The sequence below is a fragment of the Scardinius erythrophthalmus genome (assembly GCF_964197995.2).
Source record: "Scardinius erythrophthalmus genome assembly, chromosome: 18".
NCBI classification, from domain to species: domain Eukaryota; kingdom Metazoa; phylum Chordata; class Actinopteri; order Cypriniformes; family Leuciscidae; genus Scardinius; species Scardinius erythrophthalmus.
Window position 1 is genome coordinate 13,650,367 of NC_138238.1, and position 21,722 is coordinate 13,672,088.

The window sequence follows — 21,722 nt, forward strand, 5'->3', positions numbered from 1 at the left end:
GCATTGACCTCCAGCATTGGAAAGTAACTAAAAAGACTATTGTTTTCAAATAGTATAGATTTTCTATCAACAAGCTTTGTTCCAAAAAGTAGCAAAGGTATGGGAATTTGTCATAATATATGGTGTATGGAGCATTACAACCATGCTAGTCAATAACTCCAGTGTCTAGGGCTCAACGTGGATGATTTTTTCTACTGGCCTGGTTGGGTTCAAATTTTTACTTGCATAGCCAAAATTGTTATTGGCCCCCAACACAAAAAAAAAGGTCTGGTAATTGTTTTTGACCCATGTAACCTTAATAAAAAGGTTATGACACCAAAAACTACTAGCCTAACTATATATAATATTAAATTTTCCAATATTGTTAACAGTAAGCAATAAAATAAAAACAAATAATCAAATTACAAGCAAAAGTATATAAATACAATAGAACAAACATACAAATATGAAATAAACAATGCTTTTCAGGTTGGTCTAACAGTAGATTTCAGGTACAGAAATGAAATAAAGTAATACATTTTTTTTAAAAAGTACCCGGACCCAGACCTATCCGGCGAAATTTAGAAGTGTGCATACGTTGAACACTTTACTATGCCATGAGGCCACAGAAAGGACTTGTGAATGGCAGTGAAGTGACGCAACTGATGCTGGTAGGTCACATGGGAACGACATGGCGAATGTACTACGTCCAGGATACATTCATACAACACACACTGATATTATATTAAACATACTAGCCGATTTTTTTGGGGGGTTGTGAAATAATTACTTATTCAAAAAAATACCTACTCAAAGTATATGATTTTGGACGCAGCCTATGTTTACAAGGAAACTCGCAATATGGGCACTTTGCCTTAATTTTGCACGATTATGTCCGTTCAAGAGCAAGAAGACATGAAAGCCGCTGACTGAGATGCGGCTTTCTGGGTGCGTGCATTGGATGTGTGTTGCTCACACAAACTTCTCAAACAGTGCACGATTACTGTATTGAATTCTCTTAAGCTTAAGTATAAAATTTGCAATTTCATTGCAAAAGTCCGATCTGGCAAGTGACAGTTCTGTCCACTGTCCCGAGCATCAAAGACAGATGATTCCCTGACACACACTATAGGGTTAACGATGGTCTGTACAAACTAAAAAACAAATTTTCCATGCACACACACGGACAGGTAGGTTCAGACCAGCAAGATAGATTTTATTTTTCTCCAAAATACAGATGTAATGTACCAGAGCTAAGAGCCTTTAAATAATTTTAGTTATAACAATTTAATTAGTTTTAATCAACTAAATATCTAAGAACATCAGGACAAACACAATTATAACATCCCAATAACAACTACACTAGAACACAAGTATAGAGATCTATACTCTGATATACCAAAACACTGTTTACCCAGTGTGGCTTTACTCCTAGATTACACTAATGGACTTGATTTGAAGTCAGTGCTTACTCATCCAAACAAAAGATCTTTATCAAAACACAACATCCAATCTAACTGATCTAAAACGCATTTTAAAAAGTACTAAAGTAACGGTTTATAATCATAATCGTATAGTGTTTTTTAACCAGACTTGTTGGTGACCTGAGATTCTCTTCTGTGTTTTTTCTCTCACTTCCTTACGGCCAGGGAGAAACTCACCAAAACCCATTTATTTGTTACATCAAGACTGCAATTGTATTTTGGCTGACTTACCAAAGACCTTTATCAAACACTTACAAAGAGCTCAGAATGCAGCAACAAGACTGCTGTGCTGACTCATACTAGACTGAGGAATCACTTAAACCCTTTGGCTCATTGGCTGCCAGAACTGATCGCAGCATCCTCCATTTTTAAATGTCTTCACGGTGTTGCACCAAACTACCTTAGCAATATGATAATGAAACACTTGAGACCAATGTGTAAAAAACAGCAGGTGGGCTGAATGAACATGCAAATTCAATCTCTGACAACAGGCAGCACTTATTGAAAAGCAGGAATACAGCGGTTACCCCGGCTACTATAGTACACAAAGCGCTGCCCAACTTTCTTTCCAACTTGCTTGTTACAGAGAAGAAAGCAAATAAAACATTTTTCAAACAGCCTTTCAGATTTTTGTATTGACTATGGATTATCAAACACCACCAAATGCAATCATATTAATTCGTAAGTGCCACTAATTCGTAGTTTTATGTAACAGCTCTAGGCATGTGACCAAAAGTTTGAATCTTATTGGTTTTCTTCGCAATGCGATGAATACCTCTCTGTAAAAAACAAAAAAAACAACATAAAAGTTGCATTAATGGCATGTGAATGTTCATGTTGTCCTAAACAGACTTCAACATTAGTCTTGTTGTAAACAGGCCTTTACACTTGCTTGTACATAAAACATGGCAGGATATATCAGTCTTTAAATTCACTGTTGTCTCAAATTGTGAAAAAACGAGCAAATAGATATGCATTTAATTTTTTTATTCTGTCTCACACAGAGAGCCTTACTGTCAAAGATCCCATTTTACCACAAATATAATATGATAAATGTTCTGATAAAGTTTTTATTTTTGACGTAGGCTACGTGTTACCACTTCGGATATGCATTTATTTTCAGTCTGTCGCAAATTACTACTTTAGTTTTAATCTTCAGTGAGGCACTTTAAAAGGTGCTTTATAAATAAAGTTTTGCTTATTTAGACAGAACAATGGACAATATTTCAGTTCATCATGCATGACAGGAAATATATTAAACAACACCACATAATGTCTTTTGATCGTATCTTAGCATAAAGGAAATGCCTTCTAGAGAGATACTTTCCTCTTTCTCTCTTACTCACTTAAACACAGACTGATAATTCAGACAGAGTGGATTTATCTAAACTGATACTGAAACAGATAATCTTGTCAAGGTGAATCAAATCAGAATCGGCCAAACGACCCGACAACATGCACATTAGATGCAATGACGCAATCACTGTAATGATGCATCCAATGAAAGAAATCCCAACTGTGTGTCCTAGACTTAAATTAAGCACATGGCTTGTTAACAAAGGTGCAGAGTCATTGCGGTGCACTTGCTGTGCTAGATCACTACGGCTGATTTACTCAAGTGTTGTTCCCGGTGTTGGTCCGTCACCCCTGTACACACAAGCACAGCAGGGTTAACGAAACGTCTTAGACTCTCGTCGAACGTCTGCCACATGGACTAAAGGAGATGACGGCTCTTGGTACAGAGAGCACAATAGCTATTCAGGCAGAGCTGCCCTCAGAACAACTCACAATGACTCAACAAAGAGGAACAGAGAGATGAATAGACAGAGCGAGGCGATTCGGGAGTGACAGACACAGCCAAAAAGATTTTCAAAAGTGTCAGCACAGAGGCATGGAAGAGCAAAGAACAATGATTTCAGAAAGACTTCTGAAATAGTCTGGAAATGCGAAGCTCTGCATTGGAAACAACCAAAAACTTTTCTCTATGGCAGAACTGAAGAGCATGTTTGGGGAATTGTGGGAAAGGAATTCTAATTATGCAAAACTATAGGAGAAAGACATTCCCAACGCTCAACGCAGCAATATGAGGACATATGTTAGTGATGCAGGACACCCATGCCTGCCCTGGACAAGACCTTTAGCTGCAGAAATAGACAGAACAATGTGTCTTTATCACGATGACCACAAAGCCACCGTACTGACGGAACAAAGCTTAAGTGTTGAAGACACTTGCCTGAATGACACGGGTTAATCAGCAAAAAGACGTCAATGGCCGCAATGACGCAACCTGTACTTGCCTCTCTGCTAAGGAAGCCTCAGTGCTGCTCTCCGTTCAAAACAACAACTGACATCATCCCTCTCTCCTACACACTGTCCATTTCTTGTAGGTCAAGTTATGTGTGAGATTTCACCACAAAAGTATAGAGTATTCCAGTCGTTAGACAGCATGACAGAGACATGACAGAACACTGCAGCTAATTAAAATAATAATCATACCATACATACATGACAAAATACAGTAAAAACAGTAATACTGTGAAATATTATGTTTTAATATATTTTAAAACGTAATTTATTCCTGTGATGGCAAAGCTGAATTTTCAGCATCATTACTCCAGTCTTCAATGTCACATGATCCTTTAGAAATCATTCTGATATGATTGATTTGCTGCTCAAGAAATATGTCTTATCAATGTTGAAAGCAGTGGCATGGCTTAATATTTTTGTGAAAACAGTGAATTTTTTCAGGATTATTTGAAGAATAGAACAGCATTTATTTGACATAGAAATGTTTTGTAACTTTATGGATCTCTTTGCTTTCACTTTTGATCAATATAATGCATCCTTGCTGAATAAAAGCATTAAACTTTTAAATGGTAGTGTATATTATTATTAATAGAAACAGTTAATATTAATAATAACAATATATCCAACATTTATTGCATTTTTATAATTATTATTTGTTTAACATTTTTATTTCAATTTCAATGATGTTAAAAATGTACATATGGATAACATTTATCATATATGAGAAGCCACACCCTTAAATGAGAACCCAACCTACATTAAACGTCTTCCTGTATATCACAGCATTCTCATTTTCCCCCTTCAGTGCTCGGACACTCACCAGGTAGTGTGGAGATCGAAGGTAGGAGAACATGTCTCCTGTGGATCTGGGGCCAAAACCGGCCCCCGCTGAGAAAGTGAGGTCCTTCTTGAAGCAAGAGGGACAGCAAGCGATACAGAGAGGGCGGAAGAGAAAAATAAGGAATCAGAGACAAGAGTCAGTCACGGCTTTCTAACCCAAAGCCACAAAAAGGCAGGCACTAGGTGCTTAAAGAGAGCATCTTAGTAGGTTAAATATAGAAGCAGTAGCGTTCTCTTTAAATAGGTTCACTCATTAGGACACCGGTCTTGACTATTGTAGAGTAAAAGAGAGAGAGTAAAGCAACCACTAAGAGAAATCATGACAGGGTGGCCTTGTACGCTGAGGGTCTTCCAACAGAGGTCAGAGGTTACAGCACTAGAGATCAATGGAGATGCAGTTCACACGCTCCACAGAGAAACGGTGGGATTTCTATCGCCATGGTTCCTGTTCATGAGTCTGTCAGGGTGTAAGTTTGAAGCTCCATTCACACTGACAGTGATTAAATCACTAGAGGTCACCAAGTTACTGTGCTGTTGGTTGCTTTTGGACGTTTCAACTCGACTGCAGTGTCAGGTGGCAAATCACATGAACTTCACTGACCAAACTCCCACTGGTAGTAGCCAATTTTATATTTATTAACGAATTTAATTCTGCTAAACTTTGTTGGATGACAATTAATGACTTTCTTGTGGTCTACACATCACTGTCAGTGTAAAGGCTTGATAAATAAATGCTTTTGTCCTATTTTATTATAAGTACACCCTGTGTAGGTTGATGCACTCTGAAAAGTGAAAACACAACAGTGCTATCAAAACATTGCTCTGTTTGTTTGAGCACCCTAGCCAGTCTGACATAGCAACAGTGGCTGAACCAATAGCGTGAGTTTGGGGCGGGGATATTTTTTTTTCAACCAATGGCGGACGAAGGCAGTGTTTGGGGAAACCTGTTTAAAAACAGTCAAAGCTTGACCTGCCTTGAGTCAGCAGTTTTGACATTTCATTGGCTGGGCAGTTGCCATGCAGGGCTTTGAACAAAGAACAATTTTGTGAGTGCCCTGTGTGCCTAGTCAAGCTCTACACCATAAGTCTTCTGCTGATAATTTGCACACGGTGACGTCGACTCTCGTGCCCAATACATCACACCCACTCACAACCCCACTCACTGAATAATGCATATAGTGATTACTGTGTGTGGCTGAGCCTGAGAGAGACTGGTGTTTACAATTCTCGAAAGTACAACCAAAGTCCCCTTTAAGCAACTCTGTTGACTAGGCAGCCATTTTCGCAGCTTTAATAATACATCTATGTCAAATCATTCCTCAAGATAGTGCTGGGCGGTTTACCGGTTCATACCGAATACCGGTGTTTATTTTTGTTACGATATGAATTTTTAATATACCGCAATACCGGTGTATGTCGCTTTAATCGGAACGCGGCGCTGCGCGACACAGTCTCACCCCTCATTTACAACACACGTCTGCGGCGCATTACAGCTGCGACAAGGTTTTATTCCGTCCTCCACGCGGTGCGTCAAAATAGACTTGGCGCCTATATTTAGCGAAGCGGCGCGGAGAGCCGCTTCTGGGAAGCTTCGATCTGAAACACAAGCATTGACTAGAATGGGCACGAGACGTGTGGGGGTGAGAGTGTCTTTTTTCTCGCGGCGCGCGTGTTTTTATACTGTATTAACGTATCTGAAGTGAACTGACGGTCTTTAGAAAAGTTTCTTTGTTATTACGATTGAATCTTTCTTTATCTTTCCTGATAAAGCAGTGTTTATGAGCGTTGCTGCTTTGTGTACATCCGTTACCGGGGAAACCACTGGAAAGCGCTGGAAAGCGCGTCCTGCTGGCACCTCTTTGTAAACAGCCTTGCAAACCTGTATTATTAATATTAGTGTGGATTTTTTCTATAATATTCACTCATGACAATAAAATATGGCATTATAAGTAAATCTACTGCAGTATTTCCTCTCTCACTCAGTAGAAAATGTGGTTAACACCCATCATGCTTGAAAAAAAAAAAAAAAAAACCGTGAAACCGGTATAATTTAGAAAAAAATCGTGATGTTGATTTTTGGTCAAACCGCCCAGCACTACCTCAAGATGACATCAACTTGGTTTGCAGTATTTATAATAATAATAATAATAATAATAATAATACTATAGATACTATACTATCAAAATGTTTATGTCAAATTGTCAAATTTCATTTTATGGACAAAACAAAAAATATAATCTATTGTGTTTCATAGAACAAAAAGTCAAACAGGTTTTGATTGACATGAGGGTGAGTAAATGAGGACAGAATTTTAATTTTTAGGATGCACTATTTAAATAAAGTTTTTAAATAAATCTCTCTCACATGCTCATGCAGAAATGGTCACTATGAAGATAACAGATATGAACGAGAGGGTGAATCAGGTTAATTAAAAATTAAGACACTCTAAATGCTTATGCTTTTATCAAGCCTCTCCTGCTTTAAACAACACGATAAGAAAAAGGGCAAGGTTAAAGCGTGACCGGCAATCTGCACAATAGTACAAAAGAATGTGTTCATGTGCTATCACTTCTGCAGAGGTGTGAGTATTACCAAGTCTGTCATAGTGATTATAAGAACTCAACACTTGTCCACCAATTCAACACTCAACATTTCAAGAGCTCTCTTCCTCTCTGCTTCTTTATTTTATACACTTTCACCTTCCATCAAGGTGACCCACATAGAACCATCCCTACGTGCAAACATATAGATTTTGCTGTGCAGCTGCTAATCCAGCATTAAACCTGTCACAGAAACCTCCAATCAGACACTTACATATACAATTTAGCCTCAGGGAATTTTGTAGGCTGGATTTCCATGATTTCAACTATCCCTCAGTGCTACATTCATAAGAGCGCTTCAGAGACGTCGTTGACATTCTTTAGGTCAATCAAAAGTCATGTGATCATTTTAGAGCTCAATCTAGTTAACAACAACAACAACAAGACTGAGACAGGCACAGACATAGAGGAAATAATACCACTGTGAGGAACAAAAAGCCAGACAAAGACAGGAAATGAAGTCAGACATAAGTGTTGTCTGGGGTACAGGTGAGAGACGGCTGCTCAAGTAAACAAAGTTGATCAAAAGGCCTAAATAACATATAAAACATGGCCTTTGTTTCAATATTTACATTTATTCGTTTAGCAGATACAAGACAAACTCCATCATAAACACATTTGTACAAATTATAAAAAAATATTCAAGGAAGAAGGGAAAACTTAACCATGATCCTTTGCAATTACGTCATACTCTCAGCCTTAAGATTTGTTTGAGGCACCAAGTAGCAAGTTACCTAGATAATCACAATCAACACTGTTAAGTCTGCTTTGTTCTATTATGTCTATGAAATAGTGTCTGTACTTATTTTACAGACAGATATTCTGACGATGGTTGGTCGCTTTGCAGTGGCTGATGTGAAGCTGGATTCCGCAGTGTTTTCAGAATGATTTTAGACCAGACAGGTCATGGAGAACTTTTGCAGAGTACCCAAAATCACTCTAGACCTTGAAAATTCAAGAGAAAGAATGAGAGGAAAAGCAGAAGAGAAAGAGACACCCACTTAAAACTTCTGCATTAGCTGTCATGCAGCTTATGTTACTCCTAGACTGATGATTAACTAACATCACCATGTCCCAGCACTTCCATAAACTTTTAAAGGTGCTCTAAGCGATGTTGGGTGACGTCACTTCTTGTTGACGTTCGAAGTATTGTCAAACGAAATGGAGGCTAGCTCGACCCTCCCTCCTCCTCATCCCCTCCCCTCCCCCTCCCTTCCGTGCTTCCTGAAACAGGCTTTTCCGATGTAAATTCGGGACTTTGCGCGTTCCTTCTCCTTTTCCCTCTTCTTTGCTATTTTTTCATCGGAACGTCGTCTCTTTGGTCGTGTGTCGGCCATATCAAAATTCAAGAGAATATAATTCTAATGTTAGTCGTTGTCTACGACATCTCTCCTCTAGCTAACTTCCCTCTTCATGCTTCTCTCTCCTCCACTCCCTACACCCCCCTTCATGTGCACGCACACTAACCGCTCAACCCCCACCCCCAAATCATTGTTGTCGGTTATTGGTTGGAACACTGTTAGTTATGTTTCGTGGTCCAGGCTGGGCCAGTTTGTTTTTGTCGCCGTTTGTGGAGCCTGGGCTGTCTACAGAGACAGTGTTTTTTTACAGTGTGTTCAGGGGACAGGCAGCTAGCGGATAGTGAGGAGATGTTTGCTGTATGTGACAAAAAATGTTTCAGCCTAAAAAGCGTGTGACATCGCTTAGAGAACCTTTAACTGGCACATTAAACTCTGCTCTTCAGTTTTATGTCCAGTCTGCATACATAAGGTCAAATCCTAAAGATCAAGCTTGTTCGTCACCATTCTTAGTCTTTTTACGTTACAGTCGATAGCAATATAAGAACAAAAATAGTTCCTCCGGAAGCCAGAGTTACGTAAACAAGGGAGACGACAACAACATTGTCATCTGGATTATGGATTTAAAATCTGATTTACCCTTTTTGCCCGGGAGGGGAATGACCTGTTAAGATGTCAAACCACCACAACAAATCAAGACATGTTCTTATTCATCTTGAAATGTTTGTTCCTGACTCAGGGTTTTGAATCACTATAGGAAGAGAAGAAAATGAGACTCCTCAGACATCATTTGGTGCCATGAACAATCAGGTTTGAGTCTCAGAGTGCACAGACTATCTTCACAAAAAAATCCTGATTGTTCATGTAAATAGCAAATTGTCATTGAGTGTCAGTAAGACGGTCTCTTCCTGTCATGGAGTATGGCTTTCAGCAAAAAAATAAGCAGCAAAATGCAATATTTCTTACCTTTCCATAGTTATCAATCAATATACTGCCCAGATTGATAAATTGGAAGATATTTGGTAATTGAATTAGTTAATAATCATGTTTGCTTGAACAGAAGTATACAGAAATATATGGATATTTGAATATGTTTTAAAATGTGATTTAGTCCTGTGATGGTAAAGCTGAATTACCACAGTATTCAGTCACGTGACACTTCAGAAATCATTCTAATATGTTGATTTTGGTGCTCAAGAGACATTTATTATCATCAATGTTGAAAACTGTTTTGCTGCTAAATATTTTTGTCAAAACCATGATACATTATCTTTAGGATTCTTTGATAGAAATAGAATAATATAAAATAAATGGTCAGTGTCCCATGCCAGTAAAGTGCAGGAGATTCAGATGTTTACAAATCAAATCAAATCAAATAAAATCTCACAAAATTAAATGACTATCAAAAGAATGTTGATATTGGCTATCTCCAATATTTTTCTAATAAATCAAGAAATGTGTCGTCCCTGTGTATGCATCTCTTCCAGTATCTGAAACATAATTTTGCTTTATTTCACTTTGTCCCTCCTACACATTTAGCCTCAAACAGATATCAAAACTAGTATTTCACATCTGTCAACTCAAATTCATCGGTGACATTATCTTTCTCTCGCCCTTTGGCTGACTGACTGGATGAGAGTATTTCAGCTGAAACGGAATGGTAAAGAGACATGGAGGCTCTTCACCCCCCTTAGATGTCTGATAATGTGGCTTTTGTCAGTCATTCAGCCCTTTGGAGGCCTCTAGAGTCTCATTCTCTGTCTAGTTCAGTGATGACAACACTTCCCCTGCAGTTGCCTTAGATTCAGCAAGCAACTCCAGGAGGTGAAGCTAAAAGCAGACATTTATTTCAGAATAGACTGCTGTGGTTTCAAAGCCAATAATTGGGCTTTCGGCCACTTTGTGCATGTGTTTATGGGATTCAATTTTATTACTCCGGGGCTTGATACTTATAATGACACAGCATGAAATTTAGAGCACACACACACAGGCCTAGTTAAGAGACCTGAATCTGAACACAAGGCAGTTCTGCTGTTCCGAGTTATTGTTTGGGAAAAATGAAAGTTGCGTCCCAAATGATGCACTACTACACTATGCACTTATATTATACGTACGTACTTATGCACTATGTACTCGTCCGTGTATGAATTTTATATGGTTATTTTGTCATTCGACATCGGAGTCCGATGCCCCTCCCCCTCCGCTACGTAATTAAAGTTGCGACAGTTAAGTTGAAGTTAATTAAGTGCATCATCCGGGTATTTAAAGTGCACTTTTCAGTGTGAACACACTATTCACACTATTTATACTTGGGAGTCTTGTCTGGCTGACATATGAATTCAAGATAATATTCCTGACTTGAATATTTAAATTTCAATTTGACCATTTCTACTTCACTATTGCTACTCACAAACACTTACATTTTCAACAACAAGGGGTGCACAATATATTGGATTTAAATATCGGCATCTGTTATTGACCACAACATGAAAATAATTATCGGCTAGATTTTTAATAGTGGTACATTAACGCAAAGGAAAAAAAATCCGATAAATGTTTTTGAATCTTGTAAGAGGGACACACCATAACACAAGCGGCTCTTTGAGTGTTTGCTTTGGTTCTTTAGGCTCTCTTTGTGCCAGTATAAAGGGGCATTTTGGGGCACCCAGTGCTTACTGGCACAAACATCCACCCAAGTCTTTCTTTCCAATTGCACAAGCAGACAGCAATCCATCACACACTACACAGAGAGAGAAAGAGATATTATTAACCTCTCCAAAAAGGACATAAAAGAGTATAAGATGAGTAAAAGGAGGGATAGAAAAACTGCCCTTTTAAGAGACAAAAAACATTATTGGCTGGAATTCAATAAACACCAAACCCACTGTAGAATAAAGATTAGATTGTAGACGTAGATTAGATTGTCGTTTTAAAATCCTCACCAAATGTATGCACATACAACCATGTAACGCTAAGAGAGTGTGTCACATTCCCCTTAATCCAGTTCTTTCCCATCTGCCCCCAACCCCCTCTTCTTTATGGAGGTACCATAAGAGGCTTTTACATGGGGGTGGGTTGTGTTCAATGCAAGAAGACAAGGAGAACATGCTTTTATACTAATTTAAACACACTCCAAATCTTTCCAGGTTGGTTGACTCAGAAGCTGGCATTTTGAGAGATGTTTTTAACTTCAGGCTCTGAACTGATAAGACCTGCAATTTCCCCAACAGCACTGAAAGAGAAGTTAGAGTGAAACGTGAGAGCTAGAAGCACTCAGTGGCCAGCGAGCCAGAGGGTGACAGGAAGGATAGCGAGAGTGGTCTTTGACTGGGGTCTTCAAACCATCTGCCTAGACGGTGTGTCAAAACACAGGATCAGCCAAGCTGATTTTATGAGGATTACATGAGGGGAGTGTCTTGTTGGAAGATATCACAAACTGTCACTCTCATTGACAAGCTTCTCCCTATGTACCAGAGATTAACAACCCTTCTGTAGAACAAGATAAAACATTTTGAAAAATGTCTTGTGCTTTTTGTCCCTTCAATGAATTTCAGCAGGGCACAATGTTGTTTTGAACCCATCAAGTTTCATTATATGGACCAAAGCTTGAAAAGAGTTAAAACACTTTGAATAATCTTCTGCGTTCCACACAATAGAACAAAAGTCTAAGTTGGGATGACATGAGGGTGAGTAAATTTTCATTTTTGGGTGAACTATCCCTTTAAGAACTGACATTGAACCCTGACTGTTCAGGTCAGTGTATGCTATAAACTCTTTCCCCACCAGCATTTCTGATAATTTTCACAAACTTTCATGGCCGCCTGAATATTTTGTTGTATGAATATCTGAACATGTAATATATACACAAGAACATGCTCTGCTTTAAAAAACAGAACAAAAAAAAACCCTTTTTATTCTAGCTTTATGCATTCTTTTTTATCAACACTTGAAAGGGGGGAAAGTATCATAAAAAAACAACATTTTAAATAAAAAGCTGAGAAAATAGTGAAAAAAAGACTACGCATTCAGAACGATGATCAAAACATATATGGAATAGATCGAGTCCATCAACATCCCCTAAGCTTGCACAGTCCTAAACTATTTCCTAGGTCGACATTAGGCGTTAGCATTATCATTTATATGCTGTTTAATGTTTGATGATTGTTATTTTACAAATGCATAAGCCATGCTTCTATCACTTGTTTCCGCTTTTTCTTCATCTGTGTTTTTATCCGGAGATTCTGTACTCTTTTAGAAGATGCGTAATAGCTTCCTCTACCATATAACATGGATTGCCGGAAATTTCCATCAATGGCGGAGAAGCGCTGTGTCATAAATAATAGAAAATTCTGTCAATGCCAGGGAAAGAGTTAATATTTCAAAAGCATCTCTTTATGTAATAGTGAGATTAGCACAAGCATAATCTACAGCTCAAAAAACAAATCTTTGTGATCCAAGTGGTATTTGGTGCAAGAAGGCCAAAGGGTAACACTCCGGCAGGGTTATTTGAGTGTTAAAGGAAGTGCATCATAAGGTCTTGCACAAAAAAACTGCAGACACAAACTGGCACACAAATACACACATACAGTAATACTGAAAGTGCAAACAGACAGTGGGCCGAGGAAACTTCTTTAGTAATGACTTCCTGTGTCCTTCAGCCATAACTGAATCACAGTAACAAAAGCTGGCAAAAAGTGAGAGTTTACAGACGACTCAATGTACACACACAAATGTGAAGTACTGAAAGCAGTGAAATTCTTTGCCTTCAGGATCTTCTCTTTGTTTTGACATGCTTGCTAAAACTAACAGCTTTGCAAATACTAAGGCATACACACATCTCAAAGTGACTGATAATCAAACAAAAACGTGTCTGGGTCACATTTCACACAGATAGTACATGGAAAATCTCCCTTGAAACATATACATACTGTTCAAAAGTCTGAGGTCATTAAAAAAAAAAGATTTGAAAAAAAACAAAAAAAAAACTCTCCTATGCACACCAAAGCTACATTCGATTAAAAAATGCATTAAAAACATAAATAATGTGAATACTATTTTATTATATATATTTTCAGCATCATTACTGCAGTCTTCAGAGTCAAATGATCCTTCAGAAATCATTCTAATATACTAATTGTGATTTAATGATAAAGAAACATTTCTTATTATTATCAGTGTTGGAAACAGTTGAGCTTTCAAGATTATTTGATGAAACGTTCAAAAGAACAGAATTTATTTGGAAAAGAAATTGTTTGTAACAATGTAAAAGTCTTTACTGTGACTTTTGATCAAATTAATGCATTCTTTCTGAATTAAGTATACATTTCGAACCCAAACTTTTGAATGGTATAGGAAATTTGAATAATATATGATGTTTTGTTTTTCCTTACAGCAATGACAGAAATGTTTTTGCACTGCAGTAATGAGAACTTGAGTAAAGCATGTTTAATTGCTGTAAAAATGGCAATGAAGAAAATATAGTCCAAAAACAGGCTTCATTTTCTTTAAGTAAAGCATGATTTCTTACATCTTTCTTTTGATTTTGGGTCAATCTGTCCTGGACATGTTCTTCACCTGACTATTCCTTTGCAATGGTTTGTCGCAAGCATCCACAAACAGTAACTTTCGGCTTTGAAGGCATTAACCAGGTGCCAATCTTCTATGCTGGAGAGAGACATCAAACATATTATGGCCTTTCAGACACGGCAGGACACTGAGACATCCATCTCCACGGTGAAATCCATTTCAATAATGAACTCGTGAGGAGAAACACAGAGGAGAAGGGTCATCAGCCAATCACAGGCGAGGACAGTAGAGGCCTGTGGCCTTGTACTTGCTATCCTCTACACACACAGATGTTGAAAACTGATATGTTTAGACTAGTTAACCACAAGTAATATTCATGGCAGGAAATAGGAAATAGAAATAGAAAATAAGAAATAAAAATCCATGAGTAAGTTTGCTGACTGCAGTGTTTGCCTAAAAAAGTTCTCTAATATGTGAGTGGGTTGATTCTTTGTGAGTGGGCAGATCACTCCGGATCATTCTACACTACTGGTTCACTATTGTGACTGATGCACCTCAGCTCAGCAAACCGAGATGTAGAACGTTCCCTCTGACAAAAGCACTCATGCACTGCTGAGATAATGTCCAACATAATCAAAAGGTCATAAACCCCTGTGAGGGACGGGTTACCTAAGTTCAGTCAGTGGCACAATGTTGTTTTCGCTCTCTCTCTCTCTCATCTGTTTGACTTTAGCCTTTCCCACAGCTAAATGTCCCTGGATGTATTGTGGCTGGTCTGAATTGGTTTAAACACCAGAAAAATGTGAAACAGGGAGAAAAGTATTCGCAGTGACATAAACTGATTCGCAAAGTTTGCTTCTTTTGTATTTGTAGATTCATTTTCACATGTTTCTATGGTACACTGGAAAAACAATGATTAGAATTTCATAAGATTTAAAGGCTTTCACTGGCAAAAACCTTTAATATATGCAAAGAGACAATATTTTTACAGTGTTGACCCTTCTTCATAACCTCAGCAATTTGCTCTGGCATGCTGGATATTAGCTTCTGGCTGATGGAGATCAATTCTTGCCTTATAGCGCTCAGAGTCTGATTGTCCATTCGCCAATTGAGGATTGACTAAAGGTTCTCTATGGGATTAAGATCAGTGGGGTTGCCTGGCTACGGATCCAAAATTTACATGTAATGATCACTGAGCCACTCTTGCTTTGTGACATGGTGCTCCATCTTACTGGAAAATGCATGGATCATCACCAAATTACTCCTGGGTTGTTGGGAGAAGCTCTTGCAGGATGTTTCAATACCATTCTTTATTCAAGGCAGTGTTTTTGGAGAGAGCCCACTTCCTTGGATGAAAAGCAACCGCACACATGGATGGTCTCAGGATGCTTCACTGTTGGCATGACACAGGACTCATGGTAGAGTACCCATTTTCTTCTAAGGACAATCGCTTTTCCAGATGTCTCAAAAGGTCGGAAGGGGGCTTCATCAGAGAATTAATGTATCACCCTTGCACTTCCTGCAGAATTTCAGTCTGTCCTTGATGTTTTTCTTGGAGAGAAGTGGCTTCTTTGCTGCCCTTCTTGACACCTGTCCTGTTGTCCACTCACACCCACCTGCTGCCAATACTGAGCAAGATCTGCACTGGTGGTGACACATCGCTGTCGTAGCCAACTCCTCAGGAGGAGACAGTTGCTGGACGCTCTGTGACGTCCTGAAGCCTTCTTTACTGCAGTCGAATCTCTCTCCTTGAAGTTCTCGATTATCCGGTAAATGGTTCTTTCAGGTGCAATATTCTTTGAGTAAATTCCTTGCATGTGAGGTCATTTTGATGCAAATTGATGATGGACGCCAAAAACAAGATGGATGTCTTGTTTTTCTAAAGGTAACCATTGCTAAAGAACACAGTGCTTCTTCCCACCTTTTACAGCAATCGGTCTGCTCTTGTAATCCAATCAGAATGATTGAGTGATTCCACCTGGCTAGAACTTGTTCACACTTTCCCATGTGCTGATGATATGATTAGTGAAATTATGTTAGCTGGTCATTTTGTGCCAGGGCCAAAAATTTGGGTTTTTGTGATAAGGTCTATTTGTAATTTTTTTAAATGCATCTGATCACTCTACACTCTGCACAATAATCTAGAAACAATGTGAATAAACACCAGAGCAACTGAAATAGCAAACTTTGCGAAACACAAAATTTATGTCAAGGCTGTAGATAGAAAGATAGTGCCTTTATTACTTGTCAGCAGTCTAGACATACATTCCAATCCGCTTTTTAGATAACAGTAGTAAAATAGACTACTACACTTTTATTGGTAGCTCGATGTGCTCTACCTGTCTTCCAACCCCATCTAACAAATAAATGAAGTAATATCAACCACAATGTTTTATGTCTATTTTTGACTTAATTGCCATTCCAATTAAACAAGACGTTGGATTAAAATGCTAAATAACACATAAAATGCTAAATAACAAATTTTTTTTTCAGAGAACATACCATTCAAAAGTTTAGGGTATGTATGATTTTTTTTATTAATTAATACTTTTATTTATCAGTGGTGCATTAAATTAATCAAAAGTGACAGTAACAATATTTATCATGCTACAAAAAATTATATTTTAAATAAATGTTTTAAATAAATTCTTCTGAACTTTCTATTCATTAAAGAATCCAGAAGAAAAAAAAAATCACAATATACCAGTTTTTACTGTTTGATTAAATCAGTGGTGCCCAATAGGTCGATCGCGATCTACCAGTCGATCGCAAAGACAATGCTGGTAGATCGCACATAATTTTAAAATATGCTTTTGTTAAATTTGAATAAAAATAAATATAGCATTGTCCTTCCTTCTTTTAGTTTCTGTATAACTTGCACTTGACGAATGAATTTTTACCAGGCGCGATTTTTGTTTATTCGGTTGTCATGACAACTAGCCTGCTTCTGCTTTCCAGCTCAAGAGTTTCGGAGAACAGAGCGTGAAATTGTGAAGCTAACAGTATTCGGAATCAGTAGCGTACACAAATGCCATTCATTCATTCATAAATTCCAACCATTTGAAAATAAACTGTTTGAAAATGATCAAAACATCGGTCCACCATGACTGATGACAATGTGGAGGCCTGTTTGAGACTAGCTATCAGCAGCTTCTGCCCGGATTAACTTATATAAAACTGTCTGATTCCAGTCAGTGCAAGTCATCAGAATAAGGCAAAATGTTGTAAGTATTTTGAGTTTAGTGTTAAAATTGAATATCAACAATGAACATTTATTATTATTTTTTCTCCTTAATTACAAGATTACATGTAGTAGGCCTACTACTACTGTAGTAGCAACAAGCATTTGAAGTGGGGTTTTTTTTTTTTTTTATTAAAATGTGTTTTTTAGTTGGTAGTTGGTAGATCTCATTGTGTTGATCATTTTAAAAGTAGATCATCAAGCAAAAAAGTGTGGGCACCCCTGGATTAAATAAATGCAGCCTTGGTGAGCAGAAGAGAATACTTTCAAAAACATAAAAAAAAAAAAACACTACCCCCAAACTTTTGAACAGTAGGCTAGTGTATATCCTCTGAGTGTGTGTCCGTTTGGGTACAAAATTGTCCCCAGAAGTGATTTTTCAAAACCTCCCTTTTGGATCTTAAGGACACCCTCAATTGAAAAATTGATTCATAAATAAAGCTTTTTTTTTTACTTATTAAAATGCTAAATGTTTTCTTTTAGGTTTAGGCAAGTAGCCTATAATTATCGTAAAAAACAAAAAAAACAAAAAAAAAAAACAGAAGTCTATAGTCTGTCTCTATTTTACGGAAGCATATTGCATTCACTTGAGGAAAAAATCTACTCTGTTTTTCTGAATTAATGAGTTAATTATCTCAGAATTACGAGATAATTTTTCATGAATAAAAAGTTTTTGCATAATTTTTCAGAATTATGAGATAATTAAGTCGTTAATTCAGAAAAACAGAACAAAATATTTTTATTTCAAGAAAAAATTATCTCAGAATTCTGAGATAATTGAGTCATTAATTCAGAAAAAAAGAACAAAAACATTTTATTCATGAAAAATTATCTCATAATTCTGAGATAATTAACTCATTAATTCAGAAAAACAGAGTAGATATTTTTTTTCCTCAAGTGAATACAATACACTTCCGTACTATTTAGATTAAATAGAGTGTGAAGCTAAACTTACCTCACCCTCTGGACACATTCTGCCCCGACATGTCAGCTGTGCTCATCGACAGCAGACAGACAGAATGAGTTCGAGACAGAGAGATGCTCTGACAGCACGAGGGTACCAAACCACCCCCACACCACCCCAAACACACATCCATTTGATGTCCACTGCCATCTCTCAGCCTAAAGTCCATGTTTAGTCAAAAATAGAGACGGAGAGACAGGAACAACAACAGACAGGAGAGTGAGCGAGAGATCTTTGATACATGAGTAAATATTAGATTAGGGTGAGCTGTACTGTTTTCCGCCCACTAGGATCGATGGGCCTTTATTGGGTTATCCAAATGAAGTCGGTGTGTGTGTGCTGGGACAGGAATGACAGGAATGCTTGGGCCTCCTTTACTGTCAATGCAGGGAAGGAGCTACAGGATTCGGACTGAAGCCGAACCCACACACACTTCCAAGACTCTTTTGGGCCTGTAACATGTGAGCTTAACAAAAGCGTCAATGATTCAATACTTGAGAAAATAACAATGAATGTACATACACGCCAAATCAGGAAAACCAGCAGAAACAGACCAAAACATTAAAGAAGCTGAAGTACAATAACTGTTCACATTCACACAAAGGAAAACACCCAGCTGAGGGGGCTGAATTTAATTTCGTGCAGCTGCCCATTAGAAAAGCCCCTTTCTCTGTTATAAAAGCTATTCGTAATCTTTTATTAGAGAGGTGACATGCTACTAATCCCCTGGTCAAGCATTTGTGTGTGTCTTCTGATGGCTTATTATTATTTCAAGTTATTTGAGTCTGTCATAAAAAAAAAAAGGATTAAAAAAAAAATGTAGAATAAGGAAACACTCTAACATATAAAGTCCATAAAAGTGAGAGAGTGGGGGAGGTGAAGAATGAGAGCCGGAAAGTGTGTGTGTGCGCGCCTGCAAATCTGCTTCAGGGGGTGAAGATAAAGTCGAGGCAGAGAAAAAAGGCGAAGGATTGGGGTTCTAAATCCGTCCTCTGTAGGCCACTCTGGTGGAGTGTTGAGGGAAACAGATTTGGACCTCAATTCTTTCAGAGCGCAGAAGCTGCCCGTTCATAAGCGGAGGGGAGGGATCGACGTCAAGAGGGATGCGGACAGAGTATGTGACTTTGGGCTAAAAGTAATTATACAAATAGTTCCCCCAAACTGAAAATGCATCATTTACTCAGACTTCCAAGAATGTATAATGGCATTCTTTATTCCAACGTTGTTATTGTTAACTAAAACTATTAAAAGTAGAGTAGAGTAGAAAAATAGAATAGAATAGAATATTGAAATAAACCTGAAATAAAATATGAAATGAAAAACAGAAATGTTGCTTAGCAACTAACTGAAATAAAATAAGTTCAAGTTGAAATACTAAAATTACTAAAACTGGAATAAACATGCATTAAAGCTAACTAAAAATATAAAAATACTAACTATTCTATTACAAAAAGAAAACAACTAAAATAAAAGCTTATTCAAAATATTTATAAATGCTAAACTATTTTACTCCAAAGAACATTAGACTGTTCACACTTCTCTTTCTCCTTCAGTTAAGTCACATAGTGCTGTTAATTGTTAAGTCTATAAAATCCATTAAATAATATCCAAATATGTTAGTCTTAAAGGCTATTTTGTGTTTACAAAATAATTATTTTCTTGGTTATTAACTGAAAAAAAGAAAATGCCTTACAATAAAATACAGTGCTATTTAATGGCTTCACAAGACTTATGATATTTTGTGTTTTTAAGGGTTTGGAACCATGAGGCTCAGTAATTGATAGTGAACTCCTTCTTTAAACCAAACATCATACATAGCAGAAGATTAATGACATTTGGAGGCCAGATATTCTTTGTAAGGGATAGTTGTTAAAGGGCTGATTAAGTAATCACATGGTTTAGTATTAGCAGCTGACCCTAATGGACAAAGCCTGACATGGGCAAATCCCTCAAAAGCCCAGAGTACTGTATGTTCTTTTAAGCCCATATATGTGTGCGCATTGTTAAGCCACTGTCTAGAACCTGACTTTGAGAAGCATCATGATTGTTCTCATTATTTGACAGCAAGAGGATGGTGGCTAGAAATCTTCTTGATGTTGCCAACCAAGATCAGTAATAATAGATCCACTCAACGTGGCATCACAAGCTACAGGTTTACAGACTCATGCTTATTGTTCACAATGATGATCCTTATGGACACCAAAATCTCAATGCGCATCTTTCCATCTCACTCACACATACAAAACGGGGGCAACAGCATGATCTAGTCAGATATGACCTACTTTCTATTCTCCCACAATCCCCTTTGTTCCCCCAGCAGCACCCAGTTTCAGAGAGAGAGAGAGAGAGAGAGAGAGAGAGAGAGAGAGAGAGAGAGAGAGAGAGAGAGAGAGAAATGGGGGAGGAGGATAGTAACAAAGACTAAACACCCAACTCCACATGATGCACCCTGGGACACTCCAAAAGCTCAATCACTCAGAAACTACTTAGTACATATTACTGTAGACTCCCCAAACTGCAGAGCCCCTTGACACCTAAGTAGTGGATTAAACATAATGCATGTGTTTCATGTTTCAATTTGCTCAAAATAAGTCTTTAAAATCTCCTTATTTGTGTATTACATTAAAAAAATAGAAGATATGAGGATATTTTGTACATTTCCTTCTGTGTAAATATATAAAACATTTATTTTTGTGAGTGAATGCAGCACAATCGCAAACATAAATGGACAACTTTAAAAGCGATTTTCTCAATGTTTCAATTTTTTTACACCCTCAGATTCCAGAATTCAAATAGTTGTATCTCGGCCAAATATTGTCCTATTCTAATTAACCATACATCAATGAAAAGCTATTTATTCAGCTTTCAGATGATGTATAAATCTCAATTTCAGAAAAATGACACATGTGACTGTTTTTGTGGTCCAGGGTCACATATTACATAAATACGCACCCACACATATAATATAAAATATGATAAACACATAATGCACCGTGCATTCAGAGATTGTAGACTAATACAAGCACTTTTTAAATTCAGAAACGACTCTGTAAAAAGCCCAACAAGTGTTGCATTTTGAGATCTCAATTACTGTCTTAATCAAACCCTGAGAAGTGGCCACAATTTCCATCACCATATCAGAGGACAGACTGCATCTCCTGCTAAACAAGTCTCACACAGCGGAAAGGAAGGAACGCAGGAAGAGGAGAGAAAAACACTGCTGAAACCAATTTAATCTGACAGAAAAGAAGACGTGCAACCATAAATGTCAGAGGTAAAACCAAAGGAGGGATAAAGGGGAAGAAGTGAGGAGCAAATGTTAGATTAGTCTAGTAGTAATTGTTGGAACGGCAGATAATGACAGTGAAAGGATGAAAAGGAGCATTTCTGGCAAAGATAAGTGCTTGAAATGTAGAGAATGAAAGCCAAAGACGACATTGAAAGAGATAAAGGCAGAACATGAGTAAGTTTGGGAGGGAGAGG

General features: G+C 37.6%; 1 protein-coding gene across 6 annotated transcripts in view; it reads right to left on the reverse strand.

Moving 5' to 3' along the window:
- arhgap12b (Rho GTPase activating protein 12b) overlaps positions 1-21,722 on the reverse strand; it is a 54,395-nt gene that overhangs the window by 22,295 nt on the left and 10,378 nt on the right. For 2 of the 6 annotated variants that reach the window (XM_081393400.1, XM_081393397.1), the window contains exon 3: positions 4,591-4,674. The exons of 2 other annotated variants lie outside the window; for them this stretch is intronic. In XM_081393400.1, coding sequence (XP_081249526.1) covers positions 4,591-4,674 — 84 coding nt within the window. Of the gene's footprint in view, positions 1-4,590; positions 4,678-21,722 lie in introns of all 6 variants that reach the window. 2 more of the 6 variants (XM_081393399.1, XM_081393396.1) reach the window with 1 other exon arrangement.